The sequence below is a fragment of the Elephantulus edwardii genome, unplaced genomic scaffold (assembly GCF_000299155.1).
Source record: "Elephantulus edwardii isolate Elephantulus edwardi_28Jun2011 unplaced genomic scaffold, EleEdw1.0 scaffold00063, whole genome shotgun sequence".
NCBI lineage: Eukaryota > Metazoa > Chordata > Mammalia > Macroscelidea > Macroscelididae > Elephantulus > Elephantulus edwardii.
In genome coordinates, this window is record NW_006399813.1 from 6,148,655 (window position 1) to 6,175,181 (window position 26,527).

At 49.3% G+C, this 26,527-nt stretch overlaps 1 protein-coding gene across 2 annotated transcripts in view; it reads left to right on the forward strand.

The window, feature by feature from the left end:
• RASSF5 (Ras association (RalGDS/AF-6) domain family member 5) overlaps window positions 1-26,527 on the forward strand; it is a 118,832-nt gene that overhangs the window by 66,505 nt on the left and 25,800 nt on the right. The window contains exon 1 of one of the 2 annotated variants that reach the window (XM_006887931.1): window positions 7,510-7,629. The exons of the other annotated variant lie outside the window; for it this stretch is intronic. Within the exon in view, the coding sequence (XP_006887993.1) occupies window positions 7,510-7,629 (120 nt within the window). Of the gene's footprint in view, window positions 1-7,509; window positions 7,630-26,527 lie in introns of those variants that run through there. 2 annotated transcript variants of the gene reach the window in all.

The following is a 26,527-nucleotide window of genomic DNA, read 5'->3' on the forward strand; positions in this document are numbered from 1 at the left end:
TATTCCATTGTGTGAATATACCACAGCTTCTCTATCCATTCGTTTGTTAATGGGAACTTAGGTTGTTTCCAACTCTTTGCTATTGTGAACAAAGCCGTGATAAACATGGATGTGCATATATCTGCTTGGATGTCAGTTATGGTCTCTTTGGGTTATATTCCCAGTAGTGGAATTGCTGGGTCAAATGGTATCTCTATTTGCAACTTTTTGAGAAAGCACCATACCGCCTTCCACAGTGGTTGCACCATTTTACACTCCCACCAACAGTGAATAAGGGTTCCAGTTTCTCCACAACCTCGCCAGCATTTGTTGCTGTTTGTTCACCATCTGAATGTCTTCTTTGGTGAAGTGTCTGTTCATATCGTGTGCCCATTTTGCGGTTGGGTTGTTTACCTTTATCTGTTGTGGCGCTCAAGTATTCTATAAATTCTAGATAAAGTCCCTTATCAGACATGTCATTGCCAAATATTTTTCCCCAGTCTGTGGCTTTCTTCCCTTTTTACCCTGTTGGAGAAGTTTTTGGATGTGCATAGGGATTTGATTCTTAGAAGGTCCCATTCATCTATTTTATCCTCTCCTGGTTGTAGATTTTTTTCAGGATGTTTGGAAGACTGTTGATTTTGTGGATAGTTTACTCCTTTTTTTTTTGGAGTTCATGGCCACACTCAGAACAAACCTCGAAAGTGGGAACTATCCTGTCTCCTTCTTTCTCTGTAATCACCAATAAAGACTGTTGGTGTCATAAAAAAAAGAAAATTTACTCCTGGCCAAATGCCTGTTTTCAGGGGTTTGAGGAGTAAGAGAGATAATGTTAACTTTATTGTAAAAAATAGTTGCCATGAGATTGATTCCAATTCATGGTGACCTCTTCTGTGTTTTGGAAGAGCTGTGCTCCAGAGAGTTTTCAAGAGTTGATTTTCCAGAAGTAGATTAACTGACGTTTCTTCCAATGTGCATCTGTGTGGACTTGAACCTCCAGCCTTTTTGGTAACAGCCAAGTGCATTAACCATTTGCACCACCCAGAGACTCCTTATGTAATACCGCTTTTCTTTCTAGACTGTATATCCTGAGAAGTCAGAACTAGTCAGAGAAGCCAGAACTTAGCCGCTTGATGTATTTATAGAAAGTGCTCAGTAAAGATTTGTTTTGGTAAATGAATGAAAGAATAAGCAACTGTTGCATATAGTTATAGGAAACAGGATGGGCCATCTACTTCCTAAACAAAATGCTTCTGAAAACCCTACAGACACTAAAGAAAGAGGATAGTTATAGTAGTGTAGTGGTAGAGCCCAGATTGGATGTCACTTGAAATGAGGAAAATCAATAACGAACATCATTTAACATTTGGTACATGGTGACAGCTGCACTGGACTCTTGTTTTTGTGGGTTTTTTTTAAATTTTTTTTAAATTTTTATTGTATTATTTTTATGCGTACCGTCAAATCAGATCTGACTGGTACAGGAGGAGATTGCCCCCTCCTTCTCCAGCAGAGCATCTGGTAGATTTGAACCGCATACCTCTGGGATTTGCACTGGGCTCTTGTGAGTCAGGAAGTGTGAGGATGGAGCAGGACAGAACAGAGTTTAGATCTCTTGTTCATAGAGTCGCTATGAGTCGTACTCAACTCGTCAGCACCTAACAACAACAATACAACGTATAATTGTAATGTTATGTGCTGTCTAATTGAAACTGACTCTAATTGAAGCTGACCCTCCAGCAGGTTTTTGGAGGCAGTAAACCCCACAGGAGAAGACAGTGACCTCATGAACAAGAGATTTGAAGCCTGCCCCATCCTGGGCCATTGTCATGACCACCAGGCTCGAGCCCCTTGTTAAAGCCACTGTGTCAGTCTGTCTCGTTGAGGGTCTTCCTCTCTTTCAATGACCTTTCCCAGCATGATGTGTTTTACTAAGAACTGACCCCTCCTGACGATATGCCCAAAGCATGTGAAACGAAGTCCCATGATCTTTGCCTCGAAGGAGCCACCTGGTTGCCCTTCCTCTAAGACAGACGTGTTTGCTTCTTTGGGGGTCCATGTAGGGAAGTCATTCAGTATTCTTTGCCACCAACCTAACTCAAAGGCACCGATGGATGATAGATAACTCAAAAACTCCCTGCTGTCAAGCCCACCATGGGGCTCCCACGGCAGTAAATGGCACAGGAGGATTTCCCATCTTCTTCCCCCAGAATTAATTGCTGGCGGCTTATGAAACACCAGAGAGGCGAGGCTGGTGGGTTAGCAGTGCAGCCTCATAAAGACTGCACCCCCAGAGTGTGACAGATGGATAGGTCAAAATAGAGATATTTATCTAGATAGAGATGGAGTTTAAGAAACTGGCATACTCACTTTGTAAGAAAACAGAACACATTCAGAAAACAAATTGGAAACAGGTTGTCCATGTTATAGTTTTAAAGTTATTGTTGTTAGGCTTCGTTGACTCACTACGACTCATTGCAGCCCTGTGGACAACAGATCTGAACCCTGTCCTTATAGAATCCCTCAAATTTAGCTCTGAAGGCTTCCAGTTTAGTGAGTACGGCCTACTTATATTGAGGATAGTCTTGTCCTGCTTAAGGCGGACTGGTTTATAAATGATAATTACATTTAAATACCTTCAGAGTAAAATCTAGACTATTATTTTTGACCAAGCAACTGGTGACTATAGCCTAACCAAGCTGACTGCCAATTAATTACCCATCACGTCTGAGCTGCTCAGTGTATCATATCCACCCAGAACTGAAGCTGAGACTAGAAAACCAGCTACTGTGTTCCATTCTTATATCAGAGCTTGTCTGGAACACGCAGAACCACAAGGTAGATCTGTCTAAGAAGCGGACCAGGCCGCATGTCAGGATCAAGTTTGCGAAAGGAAGAACACTTAACATCATGCCTTTTGTCATCTGACTTCGAGAGAATAAAGCTGGCCGTTCATCCCTTCAGTGGGGCTGTCCGGCCCCAGAACAATGTCATGGATTTAAGACTTTCTAGCCTGCAGCCTTAGGCCAGCCTTCTCCTTCTGGATCCAGGAGAAGAGCAGCCAGTTCCAGTGTATGAGGACTGAACTGTGTTCCACGAAAAGCTACGTTGAAGTCCTAACTCTGGGACCTGTGAATGTGGGACTGCTTGGAAATGGGGTCTTTGAAGATGTCATCAGGTTAACGTGCTGTCACACTGGAACAGTCTGGGTCTTCGTCCAGTGTGGGTAGTGCCCTTAAAAAAGAGAAGAGACGCAGAGACTAAGAAGAGATGGTCATGTGAAGATGCAGCTGCCAGTTGAGGACCTCCGAGGATTCCTGGAGGCCGCCTGAAGCTACGAGAGAGGTATTGCTGTTAAGTGCTGTGGAGTAGGAGCCCGTTCATAGCCGAGTCTCTGGTGGGCTTTCAGAAGCTATGCATCACACAGGGGGAAACTGCCTATCTTCCTCCTTGGAGCAGCTGGTAGACTCAAACCACGTGGTTTTGACTTGGTAACAGCACAACTCTTGACCACTAAGCCCCCAGAGAGGTACAGAGCAGGATTCTTTGTTTTCTCTTTTCTTTTCTTAGAACCCTCAAAAGGAATCAACAAGGGCAATACTCTGATTTGAACTTGTAGCCTCAGAGCCATGATGTAGTATAATTTTGTTCTTAGAAGCCTCCCAGTTGGCGGTATTTTGTTACAGCAGCTCTAGGCAATGAATCCATTATCCTTGAGGTCCATCACCTCTCAAAAGACTTTTAAAAATTTTAAAAGGCTTAGTCCTCTTCCTGCTTAACTAGATTGAATTATGAATAATATTGATTATTCTTAAGAAAGAGGTTCAGACAGTGTCTTTAGACAATGAAGGCAATCCATTCCCCACCTTTGAGACCCTAGGGCTTCCTCCTGGAGACTGGCCAGCTTGCGCTGTGATCTTTGCATAGTTCTTCTTTTTAGTCCTCAGAACCTGCCAGCAGTCTCTCTCACTGACTTCTTAGGAATCTGAGCCTGAAGTCTGGATTGGTTTGTGGGTGGATTGGGGCTAGAGTGAGAAGAAGACCAACTTACAAGTCGGAAGACTTTAAGAACAAAGAGCCATGACGGGACAACTGATGTCTTGTCAGTTTCTTCACCTGTAAAATGGGAATAACATCTGCCGTCAAGGCTGTAGAGAAGCCCACACGAGGTAAGGGATGTTAAACAGCGTTGTAAAGCTCTATTCAGATATCAGGTTTACATAATGTTTGGAATGGCTTGGAGCAGCACCCCAGAAGAACATGTAGAGCTTTTCTTAATCGGGTCTGGCATCTGCCGGGCTGCTCACGTGGGGAGCCTCCTGCTGACTCCTGGGATGCTTGGCTTGGTGTCGGAAAGGCTGTGGGGCGCTGTGTTTTAGGAGGGCACATTTACGTTCAGCACTGTCGTCCCTTTGAAGAGGCCCCCGTGTGACTTCAAGGACACGGTATGGCCACCAAGAATCTGGAGCCTGTTTTTTCCTTAAGTATCGGTTTCCCACTGAGCAAGGAGTTTCCATTTACAAAGAAAGCTGTGTTTCTTTGCTGACTGGAGAAGCCGGTTGGCTGTTATTGGTGGCCCAAGGATCATGCAAGCCCCTCTCTATAGTATTCATTGTTCTGGCCCAAGAGGTTCTACTCATGCCTGAACCCCAGTCTCTAGGGAATCCTCTTCACAAATGCTCATTTGAAGAAAAAGAGTGTTTAAACAAAACAAGAATTTTCCTTCTAACCTCATCAGTGTGAAGGTCTGTCCCACCGCATGTCATGTGCAGGTCAGCCCAGCCCTCCTCCTCATGGTCCACCTCTGACTATTACCTCCTTGCCATCTCCTGGTAATGACGGCTCTCCAGAGAGGAGGGAGGCCAGCTCGCTCATGTCCGTGCCTGCCAGCCTCTTAGAGGCTTCTGGGAAAAAGATTGTGTGCGTGGGAGGCAAGAGCCAAATTGGGCTGCAGTTTGAAACCCTCCTCAGCACTGACAGACTTGACTGAAGGAGGGAAGAGAGAAGGTTCCTCATAAAAGTAACCAGAGCTTAAAACGGCATTGGCAGCTTGGTGTCTGGGGGCTGAGTCTCTCTCTCCCCTTAGCTTGTGCTTCCTTAGGACAGGATTGTTTCAGAGCTGAGGAGAAGCCACACAGACTTGGAGAGAGTCCTGGTGAACCCTCAAGCCACTCTGCAGGTACTCCTAGTACGCCCGGCTCTGAAGATTTTGTTCCATTTCCTTGGATTCCAGGCCCCATGATGTCTAAAGATGGTCGAGTGCCTATCAAAATAGCCTCTTCCCTGCTGAGAGCCCAAACAGCTCCGTGTCTGAAGTACATGCCTGGGAGTCCAAATGGACCTAGATTTGAATCTTAGCAATGTCATAGCCTACTTGTGTGACTCTGAGCTTCAATTGCCTCATCCATAAATTGAGAATAATAGTCTATCTCAAGGCTATTGAGAATTTTAAATGACAGATTGCATGTAAATCACCTGGCACTTGCAGGAGTTTAGACAATGGTAATATTGTGGTTGGTGAGTCAGTGGCAACTGTACCTGTCAGAGTGGAACTGCAGCTGTGAGCTTTCCTGGACAGTTATCTTTTTAAACATTTTTTTTTATTGGCTTGTATATAATCATTCATATACATCACGTTTTGTATATGTACTTTGTGTTTTATACATTTATATACGTTATGTTTCATTCATGTATCTGTCTTAATAGAAGCATACAAGCATTTGGTCCACAGGACCAGGGTTTGAACCAGCAGCCTTTAGGCTGGTCATTCAAAATTCATTGCTATCAAGTCAGAACCAATTCATAGATGACCTTCCACTGGGTTTTTGAGAATGTTAACTGCATGACAGGATATCACTCATCTTTTTCCCATCGAGCCATTTGTGGATTCGAACCTTCAGAGAGGTGTGGCCTTTGGCTTGGCAGTATAACCGCAAATAGACTGCACCACCAGAGTTGAACCCAAACTGTGCCACCCTGTGACCATGTTGTTATGTGCCGTCAAGTCAGAACTGACTCATAGCTGACTTTCTAGCCAGTCTGCAGAGGTGGTAAATTGCAGGGGAGATGATTGCCCATCCTTCTCTCACAGAGCAGCTGGTGGATTCGAACTGTGTGCCTTTGAGATTGCAGCTTCTTACCATTAAGCCATCAGAGCTCCCTTAGTGACCATTGTTGTTGTGTACTGCAGAGTCAAAACCAACCCATAGCTGACCCTCTAGTGGGTTTTTAGAGGCAATAAACTAACCACCTAGGAGAAGATTGCCCACTGGAGATCCCATGGAGCAGCGTGGTAGATTAGAACTGTGTTCCTTTAGGATTGCAGCTCAGCTTCTTACCACTAGGCCACAAGAGCTCCCTGGAAGCTGTAATTAATTATTGTTATTGTCAAATATGGTCTGAAAGGTTGTAGGGGTTTGGCCCTAAATTATTTTGAAGAATTCAGCCCTAGACAAAGGTGTTCTTTCATCTAGTGTGTTGAGAAATGTGCACTAGTCATTCTTGATGTTAGGAATGGCAAGATCTGGCAGAGACCCCTGTTGGCCTGCCTGCCAGGAAGAAGCACAAATAACCCGGGTGGTGCCTGCAGGCTCCCTTAGCATCCCCAGCTTCCTGAGGGCCAAGTGTTGTGGGTGGGAGGCAGGCTCTCTCCCTGGGTTGCCATAACTTTGCAAATGATTTACATGTACTGGTGGGGATCCTGCAGTTTCTTCTGGCATTTCAACATTTAAATGTTAAAATGTTGCTGCTATTCCAGGCAGGCCAGGGACGGATTTTCTTCTCCACTTGCTTGGCAAACCACCCTGACTGACTGACTCAGGGGTGGGGAAGGGGGGAGGGATGATGCCCACCTTCTAGGTCAACTTGACAGCACGTAAACCACCATAGGTGATGGGAACGGACTGTTTCCAGAAGGGATGGAGCAAGATGAAGAAAGAACAGAGGAAACATCACTTTTCATGGTCTTCTTCCAGACTTAACCTGCCCTGTGGTGCCCACAGGCTTAACCCGTCCTGTAGCCCCCAGTCCGGTGAGGTGGCAGGTCCTGACAGGAGGAGGGGGAGGGCAGTCGTGACAGCTCCAGCACAGCTTTGAGGAACCTTGCGAGAGGAAGTGGCTTCAGAAGTCCCTGGGCAGGAAAGGCGCAGGGAGGCGGGGGAGGTGGCGCGATGGCGCTCTGCGCACCCGGGTCTGGCCAAGGGAGGCAGCCGCGCGCATGAAACCGCAGATGCCGAGTGACTTGAGAGAGAAGCGCGCACAGGGCACCCGGGTCCCATACCTCGGCTCTGCGGCGGGCAGGGAGTGGGGGCAGGTCCCCCGGCCAGCTGAGAAGAGGCTCGGAAGAAGCCCACGCAGCTTCCACCCCAGTGAGCAGCCAGCTCTGGGTAGCGGCTGAGCCAGCCCGGCGTGGCTCTGAGCTCGCGCGCAGCTGAGCGTGGGGACCTTGGGTCCCGGGCTCCAGGCCCCATCTCCCTCGCCCGCACCTCCTCTGATGCTGTGTGTCTGCCTCGGGCCTGGGCCTCCTGCTAGATGACGGTGGACAGCAGCATGAGCAGTGGGTACTGCAGTCTGGAAGAGGAGCTGGAAGATTGTTTCTTCACTGCCAAGACCACCTTTTTCAGGAATGTGCAGAGCAAAAGTCCTTCAAAGGTAAAATTCATAATCCAATACAAGAGGCTTTCGTATTGGAGGGGTGGATGAAGCTCTGTATTCTAGAAAGGAAATTATGGTGCTGGCAAGCTGGCCATGCTAAGCCTTCCGTGGCATTTGCCATTGGGTGGGTACATGCCCAGGACCTTGTTGAACTTATTGCTCTCAGCAGGCAAGAGTTGCCTCTGGGCCCCTCAGGAGCCCCCAGAATTACCCTGGGCAGCCTTTCTCAGCACTTCCTGTCCCTGTCCCTTTTCAAAATGGCTAATGCTTGAGGAGGGCCTTTGGCTTTAGATTTGGTTGCATGCTCACCTGCTTTCTCACCTGTGCCTGGAAGCAGAGCTGGGAAACAGCTCCACATCATTTTCCCCTTAATTGTGAGGTTGGAAGTTCTAGTTGCCACATGAATGGCACTCAGCTGGTTAGGGACAGAAGCATTCACAGGTTGGGACTTCCGTGTTTCTGTTCAGTGTGACTGCTCAGGGACCATTTAAACCCTGTCCAGCAACTTTGCAGAAGTCCAGGGTGTGTTTTTAGAAGGAGCTTAACACTGTGTCTTAGGCTGTGGTCATTCCTGCTTACTACCAATTTCACTTCCGGGGCTGGTTTGGGTAACCAGCAGCAAGCAAAGGACATGGGCTCGCGGACCCCTGTGTCTCCCTGGTGGGTTTCTTTGCCCTGTCTGGGGGAGGTGTTGGCCTTCAGACACCGGTGTGCCTGCACCTGCTGACCACACTCTCCTGGTTGGCCGCATGGTCACATATCTCACCTGTCTTGACAAGGATGGTGGGAGAGTTAAGTCTATTTGTTTATTAGTTTTAATACTTAGAGGAAATGAGAGGGCTTCAAGTTGGGAGAGGTTAGCCAAAAAAGGGTGGTTTGTAGACAGAAGCGAGCTGTTCACATCACAGGTGTGTGGCAGGCTCATCACTAATTCAGCAGCCTTGCCCTGAACTAGAATGAGCCCTAAACTTCTCCAGACTCCGGGGTCTCCTTTGTTATGACATATCCTACCTGGAAGCCGGGCTTGTGCTGTGTGATCTGACATGCGCTAGGTGTGCTGGACTTCTCCATTGAGGAAGGATGCCAAAATTAAAGGAGAGGTTTCGATTTTCATCTTTTAAGGAATTGATTAAAACAGTCCACTGGGGTCACCTCTTGTTTTCTGGGGTACCCCGTTCTGGGACGGGAGAGCAGGGCTTGTTCTGGGGACTCCTCTGGCTGTAGACAGCTCGCAGAGCTACAGAGAGGAGGGGCCTAGCTCTCCCTTGGGTTCTCCTTATATAGATCCCATACGCACACGTCCTTCAGCTGTCTGGATCTCACCTCATCTGCACACTGTGGTCACCTGGAGGAGGAGTTGCTGTTAGGTGCTGTCGAGGAGATTCCAACCCACAGCGACCCCTCTGAACTACAGGAGGACACTCTGTATGGTCCTGTACCGTCTTCACTTGTCTGCCCAGTGTGAGCCTATGGCTGCAGCCGCTTAGTCAAACCATGTCATTGAGGGTCTTCCTCTTTCTCACTCACCCTAGACAATACTGATAGATCCAGGGGGTCCCACCTCCAGAGAGTCTGATGTCTGTCGTTGGTGCAGCCCCGGCATGAGGTTTTTGAGAAGTTCCCCAGGTACTTCTGGCCCTCAGTCCAGGTGGAGAACCACTGCTCTGGAGAGCTTTGCTGCCACCCGGGAAGGAAATGGCTCCTGTTTGTCAAGCAGAATTTAGCTGCCGTGCTTGCCCCTCACGGCCAGCCAGGCTAGGGACCCCTGGTGCCGTAAGGTGGGCTCTGCGTACGATAGAGGAGGAAAGGCTGCCACAAAACTGGGTTTTCTTTACTGGAAAATGAAAGAGGAGCTGTTTCTATATGTTGTTGTTGTTGTGTACTGCAGAGTCAGAACCGACCCATAGCTGACCCTCCGGCAGGTTTTCAGAGGTAGTTAATCACAGGGGAGGAGATTGTCCATCCTTCTCCCACGGAGCAGCTGAGGGCCTTGAACTGCATGCCTTTAGGTTTGCAGTGCAGTTTATGGCATGTGTGTGCGTGTGTGTATGTATATGTATGTATGTGTGTGTGTGTGTATTTATATATATTTATTTAGAAATATCCTACCAGTAAATATGGTGGGGGAGGGGAAGTGACTTGCTGTTTGGTCCCCAAACCCATGTTTGTCTTCCCTCCTTCCTGAAACTCCCCTTCCTAGCGTTACCCTATCAAGTTCACCTTACGTTCAGTGCCAGAAGTCCTCTGCACATCTTTCTTTTTTCCCCTCCAAACCTGTAACCTCCCAGGGGGCAGAAATCCCTTCTGAGGGACTGTTTGTTGAGCCCTGTTGTTGAGTTCTGTGGCGTTTTGACTCATGGAGACCCCAGTGACAGAGTACCACCCCCCTCCCCACCCCAGGGCTTCCTAGGCTGTAATCTTTATGGAAGCAGATCTGTCAGGCCTTTTCTCCCACAAAGCCATGGGGTGGGTTTGAACCGCTTGTCTTTTGGTCCCGCCCCGTGCTTAGCAACCATTGTGCCACTGAGACTGTGGGAATAAATGCTTCTGAGAAGGAGGTGATGATGGTGGGTATGGCCCCTGGTCTCTGACCAACAGGCATATGGAAAGTCTTGGATGAATATTCAGAACTGCTCTCAAGGACAGTGTTTCTAGCAGCTGATTTGAGAGGAAGAGAAGAGTAGAGGCAGGGCCACCTCACCTCCTCAGTGGGCCTCCAGCCGTGTGAAAGAGCAGGCTGTGAAGAGGTGCTTGTGACTGACGACTTCAGGAGAGAGACTTCCATTCTTTCAAACGTCCCCTTCCTACCCCCATTTTAATAATGTATTTCAGCTTTCTTCACCCTTGGAGTTACTTCTAGAAAGTGTTTCAAAGAGAACTGTTACATGCTGGCCTAATTCTGACCCCCTACCCAGCCATTTTATTTTCTCTACCCAAGAGAGACCACATCTGAGCTCCTGAGAGAGAATTTTTTTTCCCTGTCTCCAAGGAAAGGAGTTTATGTGTTTCCCGGTCGCTGAGAGACTGAGGCCCCCATTCGGGAAAGGCCGAGCAGTATCTATAAATAGCTCTGTCAGGACAACCTGTGTCTGCTGCTCTGTGCGTGCCTGCCTGGAACAGAGCCGCCAGGAGCCTGTGCCTGGGGCCATTGCTGGGGTGACTCGTCTCCAGGAGGCTGCGCTTGAACCCCCTAAGGTGGGAGAGGTGGGGGAACCAAGCCTTCTAAAAAAGGGTGACATCAATTTCATTCCAATTCATGACAACCTCGTGAGTTACAGAGTATAAACTGCTCCACGGTGTTCTCTTGAACAAAATCTTTATGGCCATGGATTGCCATACCTTTCTAACGTGGTGTAGTTGGGTAGTTTCAAACCACCACCCTTGAATAACTGAGCACAGATCCGAGGAAAGACCTGCCCATTTCACAGAGTAAAAAGAGCCTGAAGGTCACAGAAGTCAAGTCTACAGTTGTGGAAACAGCAAGCGAGAGGAAGCCGGGCTCGACCCTGAGCCACTAGCATGGGCTCTCTTCAGAAATGGCAGCTTCCTGGGTGATGTGCCTCAGTGGAGGAAGGACAGGAGACCTCATCTTGCGTCACGGTGGATACAGTTTCAGAAAAGCTGGGGTGGGGTTCTCCAGGTACTTTCCCCCTAACTGAGCAAGATTAGATTCTGCCCCTAGGGTCATGTGGATCAGAACAGGGCTACTGGGGCTTCAGGAACAAGCAATCTGTGTGTCTGAGCAGTGCAGCCCAGGAGCCCCTCAGGAGCACCTAGTTACCCAGTCTACATGGGTAGAGGGAGGTGTCCAAGCCACACAGCATGTTTATGAAGTGCCTGCATTAGAATCTACTTTTCTTACCTCTCAATCAAAGACAGAGAAAGATGTTTCTGCTTGTCCTACAGAAGCAGGGCTTGGTGACTTTGTGGGGCTGGTGGTGACAGTGAAGTCAGGCCAGGCCCCTCTGCCATGCTTCCATCTGCCCCTTTTCCTGTCTGGAATCTGACCCTGGTCACAGGGCCCAGTGCTCTCCTCATCAATTTCCAGATAACTGCACACGGGGGCCGTTCAGGGTTGCTATGAGTCAGAATTGACTAGATGACAGAGTGTTTGGCGTGGCTTTTTTGTTTGCTTATGGATGGTGGCAGTTTAGAGTTTTAGCAGCTCTTTAGAGGAGGGACGTGGGCACTCTGAGCTCTCTCTGTATGTCTGTAGGCTCTGTGACCCCAGACCAAGAGCCCACGCAGACAGGGTGTCAGTACTTGGAGGACATATAAAGCCTGCTTGGTATAGAAAGTCAGAGCCAGAAAGGGCCTGTTTGAGCTGCTCCACTTCACAGAGAAACGGAAACCCAGGAACAGAAAGACGTCATCGGGTGACACATTTGGTCAGACAGAACCAGGCTGACCCCCTTCTTAAGCTTCTGCCACGTGTACTTACAGCGTCTCTCCACCCGCATGGAAGGACGGACAGCAAGCCTTATCCCCCCCAGGGCCTGTGTTCTCTGCTACAAGGAAGGAAAACCTCGCTTCAAGCCAGCCAGATCTTGAAAGGACATTGCTGCCTTCATCTCCATAAGGCATGAGCCCAGGGTACAGTAGCCCTGTGTTAAAAATTAGCAGGAGGTCCCTGTCATCAGTTCCAGAATCTTACAGCTTCAAACATTTGAAAGTTCTTCTTGATGTCTACCCTAAAATACCTCTTGCTGGAGTGCTTCCTTTAAATATATTGTCTCTCTGGTTTTGGAAAACAGAAGGTTGCCTGTATCTGTGGTGTAAATATTATACGTAAACACATGCACAACATGCTCCCACCCCCTGCAGACATGCCCACACAGACCTCTGCTCAATACCGATAGCATTGCTTCCTGGAAATCTCCAGAAAGATGCAAAGAGGAACGGGGTCTTAGAGGGCAGGGTATGAAGCCTCTCTCAGTTCTGTTTCTGCAGTTGTACACCTCCTCTGGCCTTGTTGGTCAGCCCCCTCTCTGGACAGGAGACTGCCAGGCACTGCCCACCCTGGGGCCAGTCAGGGAAATCCCCATCTCTGAAGCATCAGGCACACCCAGCACCCACCCCTGACCTTTTGGCATGAGAGGAAAGAATGGAACACTAAAAATAGGTTCACTCCAAATTTGAGCAATAAAAATAAGTCTACTTCAAAACCATTGAGCCATTTAACTCAGAGGCTGACACAGCTCAAGATTAATCACAGTCTTCTTTTTTAGGTTCTAGTCTGCTCTCTGCTTCCAAGGATCTCACAGCCTGTTCTGTGCCCTGGCCTTCTTCAGTGTTCCTTTCACTGCTAAAATCCACATAACAGCCACAGGATCAGAACTCACATCCTCTTCCGGCCCCGTACCGCACCAAGCACTTGATTAACAGAAGCGGTGCTGACTAAATGTTCCTGGGGTCGCACCTTCTCCCTTGCAAACGGCATTAATCAGGATGGACTATTAAATAGACAGCCGCCAAGTTCCAGTGGTTTCACCTACTAACAACTTAGCTCTCAGGCTAACAGATGGCAGATTTCTATGGGCCAGGTCCAGGAAATCGGGGTGTGTTTTTCGTACCCACATGCCATTGGCCAGGCCTCAGTCACGTGGTCACACCTAACCACAGGGTGATTGGGAAATGAGGTACAGCTGTGGGCCCAGGTGGAAAAGGAAATGTGGTGAACATTTAGCTGTCTCCGCCCTGCACCCTTTTGTGCTTGGCAGCTACCCAAAAGAAAAATGCCTACTGTTTACCAAAGAGTGCCTCAGAAGAAAGTCCTGGCAATCTAGTTTTTAAACCTCAGTCACATCATCATACGGAGCACAGTACAGGGTTGTCATGAGAATCTACTTCACTGCCTCTCATCCTCTACCTTCAGCTCCTCTGCAGCACCCTGCTTTGGAAGGTCAACCTTGGTGTTGAGGTGCTGTGTCTCTTCTTCTGTCACTCAGGGTGCTGCTCTTGGAATTGGGTCCTGTCTCCCCAACCAGAGCCTTTTCAGCAGGGGCACTTGTGAAATGAACCTGTCCTTATTTTTCCTTTAACCTCAGGGATCTCACCTCTTTTCACAGGACACCCCTTTACCAGGTTCTTGGGGTCAGGCTGGGACTGTAGATATTGGTCCCCAAGCTCTCTATCTTATAAGGACTTCCCCAAGATGGAGACAGGAGAAAGGCCTGCATGTGACAGCATCGGTCTGTGCTCCCAGAAGTCCGCTCCTCCAGGGCCACCTAGGCCTTCGCCAGGTCACACACTACCCGGCCAGCCCATCCCTCCCCTCTGTGTTTCAGATTCCTCCTCCCTTCTTCACAAGTTTAGACTCTGGCTGACTCAGCGCTGATTTTTCCTTATAAAGCAATTCCATTTACAGTTTAGGGCACATCCATCCTCTCAAGCAGCTTGTAGAGAAAGAAAAAGGAAAAATGATTCTAAGCCAGCATCAAGCCCAAAATCCCAGCTGTTACGTACTCTGTACTCCAAAAAATGTGCCGTAAATCCCAACCTCTGTACCTGTAGTTATAATTTCATTTGTGAATGGGTGGGTTTATGGTGCTAATGACACAGGATCAGTGTATATCTCTTTTATATAAAGAGGTGCAAAGGAGATGAAGCAAGCAAGCCAGCCAAGCAAAGATAGAAGAAGAGACATGCTGAGCCACATGAATTTGCCCTTGAACAGAAGCTCAAAAGAGCCAAGGAGCTTCCTTTCTCATGTACAGAAAGAGAAAACCCTCTAGAACAGGCCCTCTGAATTCAGACTTAAAGTGCTGCAGAGCAATGATGTCCATTTAAAGACTAAGGCGGCCCTAATCCAAGTCTTTTCAGTGGAAAAGGAAATGGGCTGTGGTAAACATCTGTCTTCTCCCTGCACCCCTGCGTGCTCGGCAGCTACCCGAAAGATAGATGGCTTGAAAAGTACCTTGGAAGAAAGTCCTGGCAGTCTATCAGCCGCTGAAAATCATATGTCTTTTCAGTTACTTGCTGTGCAGCTCAGAGTTGGACAGTGGTTAAGGATGACAGAAGAATCGATGCCTTTGAGTTGTGGTGCTGGCCGAGAGTATTCAGTATACCATAGGGACTGCCAAAAGAACAAGCAAACTTTCACCCTGGAGAAAAAGGATGTTCCTTGGAGGCAAGGATGGTGAAGCTTCACCTCACATGCACTCTGGTCATGTTGTTAGGAAGAGCCAGTCATTGGAGAAAGTCATCATACTTGGAAAGGTGGAGAGTCGATGTAGGAGGGGAAAATTCTCAACAAGATGGACTGTCACACGGGCTCAAGGATATCGGAGACAGTGAGGTAGAACGGGATAGGGCAGGACAGAGTTCAGAACCATTTTTCTGGTTATGAGTCATAGTCAACTCGATGGCATGTAACAAGAACAACAGCCTCCTAAGCAGTGTGGGGGGGAGTTTCTGTTTAGTAAAGACATGCACTTGTGGTATTTTTTGATTGCAGCACTAGGTAACTTGGCTCTTGTTTCTCATTGTCAGACTTGGCCCTGGATCCAGCTCTCCAGCTTTTGAGCATTCAGGGAGGCACTCTCAGGCACAATTCCCAAGTCCCCTTCTCTCTTCTGCTTTCAGCCTGTCAGCCCAGACCTGTGCTTATCCATGAAAGAGTATGAAGACTCAAGCCTGGACTCCAGGTGTCCTGGGGATAGTGTCGTTGCTGTTGGGTGCTGTTGAGTTGATCCCAGAGCAGAACTTCTGTAAAGAGTTTCTCGGGCTGCAGTCTACATCAGATCATGAGGTCTTTCTCCTGTGGAGCTGTTGGGTACATTTGAACCTCAGCCTTTCTCCTGGCAACCAAGCGCTTAGCCATCGTGCCACGAGAGCTCCTTCCTGGGTAAAATAGACTGAGACTGAATTTGCAAGAAACATGAGCACTGAATCGTGGAGGACGAGACCTGTCAGGGCAGAAAGCTATCTGTCTCGTTGCCATCCAGTCAGAACAAATTGGGTTTCTTTTTATTTTTTTAATTACATTTTTTTAAAATTTGTTATTAATTTCAATGAAAATTTACAGAGACTTTGGATTTCCATTCATTCATTGTTGCACTTTTCTCCCTTCCCAACCCTCCCCCCCAGGACACGACCCTCTTGGAAAAGTAAAAGAAAAATTCTTTCATTGTTTTACAATCCCTCCCCCCAGGTCCACTCCACTATGCAGCCTTCGCTCTGGACTCCCGTCATTACAATAATACCTAATCACATATCCCTTTTAAACAGTTCTCTCCCTCATCTGTTTCAATGCCGTATACATTATTGAACCCCCATCTTTCTCAGTCTCCACCCAACCCCAAGGTCAGTCCCATTTTACAGCAGTGGCACCATGCAATATTTGTCCTTTTGTGACTGAGATACTTCACTCAGCATAATGTCCTCCAGGGTCACCCATTTTGAATAATATTGCATGAGCTCCTTGTTTTTTCAATACAGCGTAGTATTCCATTGTGTGAATATACCACAGCTTCTCTATCCATTTGTTTGTTGATGGGCACTTAGGTTGTTTCCAACACCTTGATATTATGAACAATGCTCTGATAAATATGGGTGTGCATATATCTCCTTGGATGTCAGTTATGGTTTCTTTGGGGTATATTCTCAGTAGTGGAATTCCTGGGTCAAATGGTATCTCTAGTTGCAACTTTTGGAGAAAGCGCCATACCGCCTTCTATAGTGGTTGCACCACAAACTGGGTTTCTGAGGCTGTAAGTTGCACGGGGGGAGGTTGCCCGTCTTTGTCCTCACGAGTGGCTGGTGGATTTGAACTGCCAGAGAGGCTCCACCTTTGGGTTGGCAGCACAACTTCTGGACCAGGCCAGTTTTGAACCACCGAGCTTCTGTTGGTGGTGCTGCCCTTCTATCTTCTCACATCTCACCGTCAGGGTCTAATTTCTCATCCCTGGCTCATCCCTCTGGTCCGCTTCTCTTTCTGGCTCTCAATCAAAATCTTCTGTACCTCCTTGGAAACATGCTCCTTGAATGCCCTTCCCATCACCTCCGCCACAAGTAATTCCAACTCAGAGCGACCCTCTGGGACAAAGTAGGGTTGCCCTGGAGGGTTTCCAAGGCTGGAATCATCATAAGAGGAGACTGCCACATCTTTCTCCCATGGTGGATTCGCGCCAACGACCTTTGGCTACAGCTATGTGCTTTAGTCAGCTGTAGCACCAGGGCTCAATAAGTGCACCCCAGCTAATGTTATATTTCCTTCTAAGCTTTTGTTCAAAATGGCACACATTCTCTGCGCCGAGCTGATTTCTACCCTGTCATCTGCTGTTCCATTTAGCCCCCACTGTGCACTTTACGTGCACAGCCCTGCACACATCCTCTCTGCCTGTCCCTGCCCTGCCCTAGCTTGGGTGCTGGTCACCTCTTACCCAGATGTTCTAGGACATTACCCAACCGGTTTCCAGCCTGTTCCTCCCCTTGTGGGTGCCCTGCAAACAGCTGCCAGGCACACGTCACACCATCTGCCCACCTCCAAGCTCCAACTTGGTGGTTTGTCCTCTTAGTGTGGCATCTGTGTTATCTGGCCTCCATCAAAGTGTTGTGTTTCTAGCTTTCGCATAGCAGTGAGTGCCGGAGTACAGAAATGAGTAGACGTAGTCTCCACACTGAAGAACCTGTGGCCTTGTGCCGGGTCATGTAACAGACCGCAGCTGCCTCCTCCTCTCCCATCTCTGGAGCATTTGGATGGGGAAGAGTCAGGTGGAAGATACTCCACATCTGCCTTGTATCCAGCTTTTATCAGGACAGTGGTGGCAGCTCTGGAGGGCAGGTGGAGGGCTGGCTTCCAGGATCAAAGGGTCTGTGCGTGTATAGCGAGGCTGGTGTGTATAGGAGAGGCTGGCAATTGACAGAGCTTTCTCAGCCTCTGTGAGAGTTGATAGAATTAGCCTCTGAGAAGCAGACCCTCCTACATGCAGGTGAGACTTTGAGGGGGTCATTACTGCCATTCCTGTTTCTAGGCAGACTGGCACCCGGCATGCAGGGGAAGGGAAGTTATTCTGTGCCTTCATCCTCCTCTGGCCCTTATATCAGTCCTTTTGGATGCAGCGTGCTCTGTAGTTTGATTCACACCCTTGGATCCTTGCTAGGAGCAAGACTAGAGACTCATGTGAAAAATGGGCACAGGGAGGGGGCAGAGAGCACGTGCCTGGAAGACTGCGCTTGCAGAGTTTATGGGCCATATTAACCCACCATGGGCCCTGAGAAAGCAAAGCTGGGTGCTCTGCTGCTTTTAAGATAGTACCCAAGACACAGAGCTACGTAGGCAGATTGAGGGCTTGAAGGAATTAGGAAAGATCTAGTGGGGATCTGAAAAGATAGGGAAATGATTGGACATAAATTGATGCTGGTTAATTTTATAAAACACAATGTATGGGAACGATACTATCAAACACAATGTGAATAGAGGAGTGCGTGAAGCACAATGCAGATAAACAAAACACAAGGTATATGAATTTTGTGTGCACACCAATATAAAATAACTTAAGAAGTATATACAGGACCCAGGAGAACGCAATGGAGCTGCTCACTTTGTTAATACATCAGGTCACCTTAAGTGTGCGTTGACATAGTGGCACCTAACAACATGAAGCCAAAAGTTGGCGCATTCCTTGGGGTGATATGTGAGAGGGGCTTAGCTGAGGAATAGACCCCAGCGCACACACACTGATAGGGAGATATTGACCGGTGTCATCTGCACTAAAACCAACCGTCTCAAACTCAAGACCTGCTATAGAAGAGAGGGGTCTTATCATTCAGTTGATTTCCTGATGCTGAAATCCAGGCTCTTTCCCCACGTGTTCTGGCCTCAGGAAATCTGGGTCATCATGTCCTGTTACCGTCACGTCATCAGTTTCTAGCTCATGCACCTCTTGTGATTGTCCTCAGCTCTGGCTCTCTCCATAGTGAAGAACACTGTGCTCCCACGTCCTGGCGTGACTCCTGGTGGCAGGGTCTGCTAGCCCTGAGAAGTCTGGCGCCCGTCTTCTCGTGCTGTGCAGCTGACGTGAGACGTGAGCTTCCCAGAAGTCTCCGAGTGGTGCCTGTGGCCCAGGGCTCAACTACCAGCCGAAAAGTCGGCATTTCAGACCCACCCCCCAGAGATGCCTTGGAGGACTGCTTTTGAAAGGCCACAGTCTTGAAACCCCTATTGAGTAGGTTGACTCGCACACATGGGTCCGTGAGTCACTACTGACTTGATGGCAGCTAATGGCAGTAGTCTCTTATGGGGCTGACACAAAGTCCCAAAATTGAGTGTCTTAAAACCACACACGTGGATGGTCACAAAGACATCAAATTCAGATGCAGTAGGACTGTCTTTGTTGAAGCTTCCGGGAGAAGGCCCTGGCTTCTTCCTAGCTTCTGGTGATGCCTAGTGATTCTTGGCCTTCGTTGGCTTATGGTGTCTGCTTCATCCTCATCCTCAGATGTCTTCTCTGTGTGTCTTTTTTTGTAAGAACACTGTTCTTGTTGGACCAGGGCCCACTTGACTCCAGTATGAATTTATGTTAACTCATAGACTCTTTTTTCCCCCCAACAAGGTCCTGTTCACAGGTACCAGACTTAGTACTGAAGCATTTCTTTTGAGGGGACATGATTCTGCCCATAACACTGTGCCCTCTCCTCTGGTAAGGGACATGGTGGCGCGGCAGCAGGGCGTGTACAACCTCAGTTCTCACGTGTGGCTAGACAAAGGGACGTTTGTGATGAAACATTCAACACCTTGTGGATTCCAGGGTGTTTAGAACATGCTCCGAATGCAGCCTGAGGCCCCCTTCACTAGGTTCCTCAGGTACTGGCACAAGTTTCTCTCTTAACTGGCACCTTGATGAGGTTGTGGGGGAAGGACCCTCGCTTGGTCGTACTGTGTCCCCTGTGCCAAGCACGTGACCGTTGTTGTTAGGTGTAGTCAGGGTGGCTGTGACCATAGTGACCGTTCTGTACAACAGGACCAAACCCTGCCCGCTGCTGCACATCTCGCCATCTCTGTGGTGTTCAAGCCTGTGGGGGAAGCCACTGTGTTAATCTATGTCTGCTGTCTGTCTCTCTCTCTCTCTCTTTTTTTTTTTTTTAGCATAGACTGGTCTTTATTTACACAGGGCGTGGTGAGCTGCCTGCTGGGAGAGAATGGGGCGAGGGCCGCCCAGCACCAGCCAGGGTTAAGCCTGCCTCTGGGATCGGCGCCTAATCCATCTCTTTAAGGTTCTTTCCTCTCCTTCACTGACCCTCCACTTTTCCACGCACGGTGTCCTCCTCCAGGGACTAGCCCCTACAGATAGATAGCCTGTAGCCTCTCCCTGGCCCTCATCACCTTTGAGTTGGAACAGACACACAGCTGACCCTCTACCTGGTCTCCAAGCCTGTAAGTCACATGGGAAGAGCTTGCCTGTCATTGCACCTCAGACATGCTGGTGGATTCGAACCTCCGGAGAGGTGTGGCCTTTTGGTTAGAAGCACAGCTCTCTGCAGACTCGGCCCCCAGGGCCGGTCATAGCATGCAGTGGTGTTGGTATTGTGTACTGTTGAGTCAGAATTGACCTTCCAGCAGGTTTTCAGAGGTAGTAAACCACATGGGAGGAGATTGCCCATCTTTCTGTCTCCGAGCAGCTGGTGGATTTGCACTGTGTGCCTTTGGGTTGGCAGCATGGCTCTTTATATGCAATAGTAGTTGGTATTATACCTCCTGGGTAAAGGAGAATGGACTTGGCGCTTCTTTCTCCATCACTGAGAGCTGTGCAAGGCAGCAGGAGACTCCCCAGAAAGCATACAAGCAGGTGCTGTGGGGCTGGGGGTGTGGAAACTGACCCTGGACGACTCCAGAAGTACTGACTGGGGAAGAAATGCAAGTTTCTGGTGACCCTGAATAGGAAAATCCTACAGACAGGCAGAAAACGTAAAGTCACCTTCCCCAGCAGAGAACAGCCCCTCCGCCGTGTGATTGCTCAGCTGCTTGCCCTGGAGGATGAGGGCCAGCTGGCCTGGGTCACTAAGCAACGGGGCCTGGCGCCTGCTGCAGGGGTGCCTGGGGTCCTTCCTCAAGTGGGGCCCGCAGGGGAAGAGGTGGGAGAGCCTGGCGCAATGTTGCTGCTGGCTCCGACAAAGCAATGATGCCCTTGTCATTTGTTTAATTTTTCTTTTCTGTGCAGGAAAAACACCCAAACATTTACTAATTCGGCAGCTGCCTCATGCGCAGTTCAGTTGGACTGATGTGTCTCTTCATGTCATGCTGCCTCCATCCCTCATTTTCCTAATTATTCTGCTACTGTTAGTGTAGATGCAGTAGTACCCCTCAAGTGAAAACCCTCCCTTCTCCCCTCCCTCGTTCCCTGCTAAGCTCTGATAAGCAGTAATTTTTAAGTTTCTACTTGTTTCATAGGGTAGCTATTTTTTATGGCAGTGTTTTCAAGGCCTGCCTGTGTTGCAGCATCATCAGAACTTCATTTCTCCGTATGTCTGCATCATATTCCATCAGGAGCTCTGGTGGCAGAGTCTGTAGGGAGTTGTGTTCCGATCCCAAAGGCAACACTTTCCTGGAGTTCAAATCCACCTGCCACTCTGAGACAGAAAAATGGACAATCTCCCCCTGTGCAATTTACAGCCTCCGAAACCAGTTTGGGGTCAGCTGTGAGTCAGTACTGACTTGATGGCATTGAGAGAAATATAATTCTTTGTAGTTTGAGGACTAAGGTACGTCTGATTCAGGCCATGGTCTTTCCAGTCACATCTGAGAGCTGGACGTTGAATAAGGATGACAAGAAAAATTGATGCCTTTGAGCTGTGGTGTTAGAGAAGAGCATTGAACATCCCATGGACTGCCAAGAGAACAAATAAATATGTCTTTCTTTCTTTTTTAAAAAACAAATATGTCTTGGAGAGGGTGCAGCCAGAGTGCTCTTTGGAGACAAGGAAGAGGAAGCTTCACCTTATGTACTTCAGGCTATTCCTTCTTCGGAAAGGGATATGATGCTTGGAAGGGCAGAGGGTCAGTGAAAGGAAGAATGACCCTCAACCAGGTGGATTGACATGATGACTGCTGCAGTGGGCTCTAGTGTGTCAGGAAGTGTGAAGATGGCACAGGATAGAACGGGGTTCAGATCTTTTGTTCGTAGGGTGATTATGAGTCATACTTGACCCAACAGCACCTAACAACAACATACAGTATATTTTGCATATTTATTCATCTATTGGTGGATATCTCAGTTATTTCTTCAATTTTGTTTTGAGCAGGCAGAAAATCCAGGTTTGGGGATTGTGGTGACTTTAGGCACAGTCAGTGATGATGGTGAGATAGTGGGTGAGGTCTAAGGACCTCAACATGAGGCTGGGCCTGAAGCCCCATGAGCCTTTTTGAGGAACAGCCTCAGGGAGGGCGCTCACTCCTCCACACCTCACTTTCTCCTTCATGAGATGGAAATATTTGTTCCTCCTTTGAAGTACAAGCATTCAGAGGGCCAGCATTTGAACCTGAGGAGATGCGGAGAGCTGCAGGGTTAGATTTTAGAAGAAAACAAATAAATGGGTCTGGAACTTACGAGTTGTGTTGGGGTTTGGCATGGGTGGGTCTCATCATGGGAGAGTGGGTAATGTCCTAAGACTGTGTCACAGAAAAAAGGCAGGATCGGGGACAACTGGGAAATGGTTAAAAGATGTAATAATAATAATAATAGTTCATTGCTGGGAGTCGGAATTAACTTGATTGCAACAAGCGTGGTGTTTTGGCTTTCTCTTAGGTCTTGATCGTGTCAGTCACTGTTCTAAGTACTGTGTGCGTATTGACTCATCTGATCCTCACATCTCGAGGAGGTTGTTACATTATGTTGTTAGGTGCCATCAAGTCGAGCACGGCTCATAGTGACCCTATGAGCAAGAGATCTGAACCCTGTTCTATCCTGCACCATCCTCACATTTCCTGACACACAAGAGCCCATTGCAGCAGTCACTGTGTCAGTCCACCTGGTTGAGGGTCTTTCTCTCTTTTGCCGACCCTCCACCTGTCCCAGCATCATGTCCCTCTTCAAGGAATAGCCCTGCCTAGCAACATGTCTAAAGTATGTGAGGTGAAGCTTCATCATTCTTGTCTCCAAAGAGCACTCTGGATGTATCATCTCCAAGACACAGCTGTTCATTCTCTTGGCCGTCCATGTGATGTTCAGTGCTCTTCTCCAACACCACAGCTCAAAGGTGTCAGTTTTTTCCCTGTCATCCTTATGTATTGTCCAGGTCTCAGATGCAGAGCAAGTGATTAGAAAGACTATGAATGAGGTACTGTAGATGAAGTACTACTGTAGATGAGGTAGGTACTATTATTGTCCCCATTTAACAGTGAGGAAACTAAGGCACAGATAGGGGTCAGTAAAATGTCAGAGTCACATGGCAATAAGTGGCAGAGAAGATCCAGAATTTGGACCCAAGTAGTCTAATGCTGAGGAGTCCTCATGTCCTAGGGATTTTAGGGAGTTGTGCTGCAAACCCAAAGGCAGCTGGTTCGAATCCCCCAGTGGCTTTGCAGGAGAAAGATGGACTGTTTACTCCTGTGTCATTTACACCCTCTGAAAACCTGCTTGAGGGTCAACTGTGAGTTGATGGCATTGAGATGAGGCCGAGGCCAAGGAACCGTGGTGTTTGTTGCACATGGTCTGGTTGGGCTGCTAAAGAAAGATCGACAGTTTAAACTCTCCGGAGGTGCCTCTGAAGAAAGGCCTGGTCGTCTGCTTCCCTGAGGACAGCAGCCATAACAACCCTGTGGGGCAGCTGACCTCTGAGCACACGGGGCTCGGGGAGTCAGGATGGCAGCTGGCCTGGTGTCTCACCTGCTGGTCACTAGGAGTACTGTAGCTCTTCCCAGAAGGATCTGAGGGGTAAAAGCCCCAGCTGTGTGACCCAAAAATGTTCACCAGTGAAACTCCAGGTCAGCAACATTCACCGTGGGGTTACTGAGAATAGGGCATCATAGGAAATGGGAGAAATCAAATGTTCGGCACCCTGAGCCTTCAGCCCCTGCTGGACGAGGAGGACACACATATGTAAAGGTCCAAAGCTCCACAGTAACCCCCAGGGTGGGCGAGCACCTGGGTACCAGATGACCTGCGTGAGGTGAGTCTAGAAGTGCAGAAAGGGAACCCCGGGTGCGCAGAGGAAGAGGAGCGAGATCTGGCACCGTCCTGCCCCAAAGTGGACAGCAGAGCTTCCAGGTGGAGAGATGAGGAGAGACAGACACTTCCCTGGGGCAGGGCTGCACACGCTCGGATCCCTGCTGCTGGCACTTGTCCCTCTCCTCCTTCCACTCCTGCGGGAGTGCCTGGTGTGGGGACTCGGGCCTGGTCCCACATGACACTCACGCCTCTGAACTCTCTGAGCCCTTTGTAGGGTGAACACCCTGTCCTGTAGGGACAGCCCACCTGAGTGCAGTGTGCGTGCTGGTGAAGGGCCCTCCTGCAGTCCTGGTGCTACCCATGCTCCATGCAGCCCTGTGGAGGGCCTATAATTAGAACACGCTGGCCGGACCCCTGGTGCCAGCCCCTCCCAAGGCCTGCAGGTGCTGGTGCGCTGTGGCTCTCGGCAGTGAACGTGAGGGTGGCTGATGGACTTGGCTTCAGGCTTGAGATGCTCTGGGTTCTGTGCTGAGCCCTGGGCCTCCTGTCCCTGGTCAGGGAGTATGCTGAGCTCTGGGCCTCCTGTCCCTGGTCAGGGAGTATGCCGAGCCCTGAGCCTCCTGTCCCCACTCAGGCTCTGTGCTGAGCCCTGTGCTTCCTGTCTCCACTCAGGCTCTGTGCTGAGCCCTGTGCCTCCTGTCCCCACTCAGGCTCTGTGCTGAGCCCTGGGCCTCCTGTCCCCCCTCACGCTCTGTGCCGAGCCCTGAGTCTCCTGTCCCCACTCAGGCTCTGTGCTGAGCCCTGGGCCTCCTGTCCCCACTCAGGCTCTGTGCTGAGTCCTGGGCCTCCTGTCCCCACTCAGGCTCTGTGCTGAGTCCTGAGCCTCCTGTCTCCACTTAGGCTCAATGCTGAGCCCTGGGCCTCCTGTCCCTGGTCAGGGTCTATGCCGAGCCCTGAGCCTCCTGTCCCCACTCAGGCTCTGTGCTGAGCCCTGGGCCTCCTGTCTCCACTCAGGTTCTGTGCTGAGCCCTGGGCCTCCTGTCTCTGCTTAGGCTCTGTCCTGATCCCTGGGCCTCCTGTCCCTGGTCAGGGAGTATGCCGAGCCCTGGGCCTCCTGTCTCCCCTCACGCTCTGTGCTGAGCCCTGAGTCTCCTGTCCCCACTCAGGCTCTGTGCTGAGCCCTGGGCCTCCTGTCCCCACTCAGGCTCTGTGCTGAGTCCTGAGCCTCCTGTCTCCACTTAGGGTCAATGCTGAGCCCTGGGCCTCCTGTCCCTGGTCAGGGTCTATGCCGAGCCCTGAGTCTCCTGTCCCCACTCAGGCTCTGTGCTGAGCCCTGGGCCTCCTGTCCCCCCTCACACTCTGTGCTGAGCCCTGAGCCTCCTGTTCCCGCTCAGACTCCAGCAGTCATCTGCCTTCTGTCCACAGGATACAGTGCCTTTCCATCTCTGCCTTCTGCCCTGTGAACACCTACACTCTTCCTTCCCAGAAGTGAGAAAGTATCATTCAGAATACCTGACAGCAGATGACCAGGGCACCGAACAGCCACAGTGGGCACCTCAGTGCCTGTGGGCGGTATCAGGAGCCCTGGCTCTCATTCAGTTGATGTCCCTGCATTAGAAGGCTTTGAGGAAAGGGTTCCTCAGCTTCAAAAATCCTCGAGGGGTCGAATGGCTGACTGCCTACCTCTGATCTCTGTCTTTGGGCCTCTGCTTGGTTCAGGACTAACCATTTTACAGACACAGAACCTAGGCCATCGAGAGGAAGCCTCCTGGGGTCAGTGCTTTCTCCGACGTCCTTTTGATGGAGTGATGCCATCTATCTGGGGCCCAGTACCAGAGAACATGCTAACAGACTCTGGGGGAGAAGAGGCAGGGAATACTGAGGAGAGCACAGCCCTTCCCCACCCCTATTTTAGCTATCCAGTGCTGCTGTGGCTCCCCGCAGTGGCTTAGTGGTAAGGAGCTGCACTGCCAACCCAAAGGCAGGCAGTTTGAATCCACCAGCTGTTCTGTGGGGAAAAGGCGGACAGTCTCCTCTGGTGTAATTTACAGCCTCTGAAAAACCCTGGGAGGTCAGCTATGAGTCCATTCTGACTCAACAGTACACAACAACAGCAACATTTATAAACAAGGGAGGTGGGGATGTGGTGGCCTGGTAGTAACGTGCACTACAAAGCAAAGGCATCTGGTATGAGTTCATGAGCTGCTCTATGGGAGAAAGATGGGCCGTCTTCTCCAGTGCAATCTACAGCCTCTGGAAACCCACTGGAGGGTCGACTGTGAGTCCTTTCTGACTTGAAGGTCCATAACACAGCAATTCCTGTGATAAGAGATTCTGGTGGCCCTAGTGCACTGGGAGTTCCAACTCACTGGTGTCGAAGAACAGGGCTACTGTAACAGAAATACCACAAGGGAGTGACTTTAATAAACAGATTTATTTTCTCACCGTTCAGGAGGATACAAGTCCCCAAATTTGGAGCACCAGCTCTAGGGGAAGGCCCCCTGATAGATATGAAGGAAGGCCCTTGTCTGCTTTCAACACCCATGGGTTGTGTGTCCCTTGGGGATCTCCACGTGTCCTGTCAGCAGTCTTGTCCTAGTTCTAGAAGGTTCCCTGTGTCCAAAGGCCACAGTCCATCCCTGGCTCTTCTTTCTTGGTGGTAGGAACTCCCCCAATCTCTGCTCGCTTGTTTAATCTGTTTCATATCTCAGAATAGATTGGCTCAAAATAGCACCTAATTCTCTAAATCCTGCCTCATTAATTAGAACTAAATTCCTGCCTCATTAATA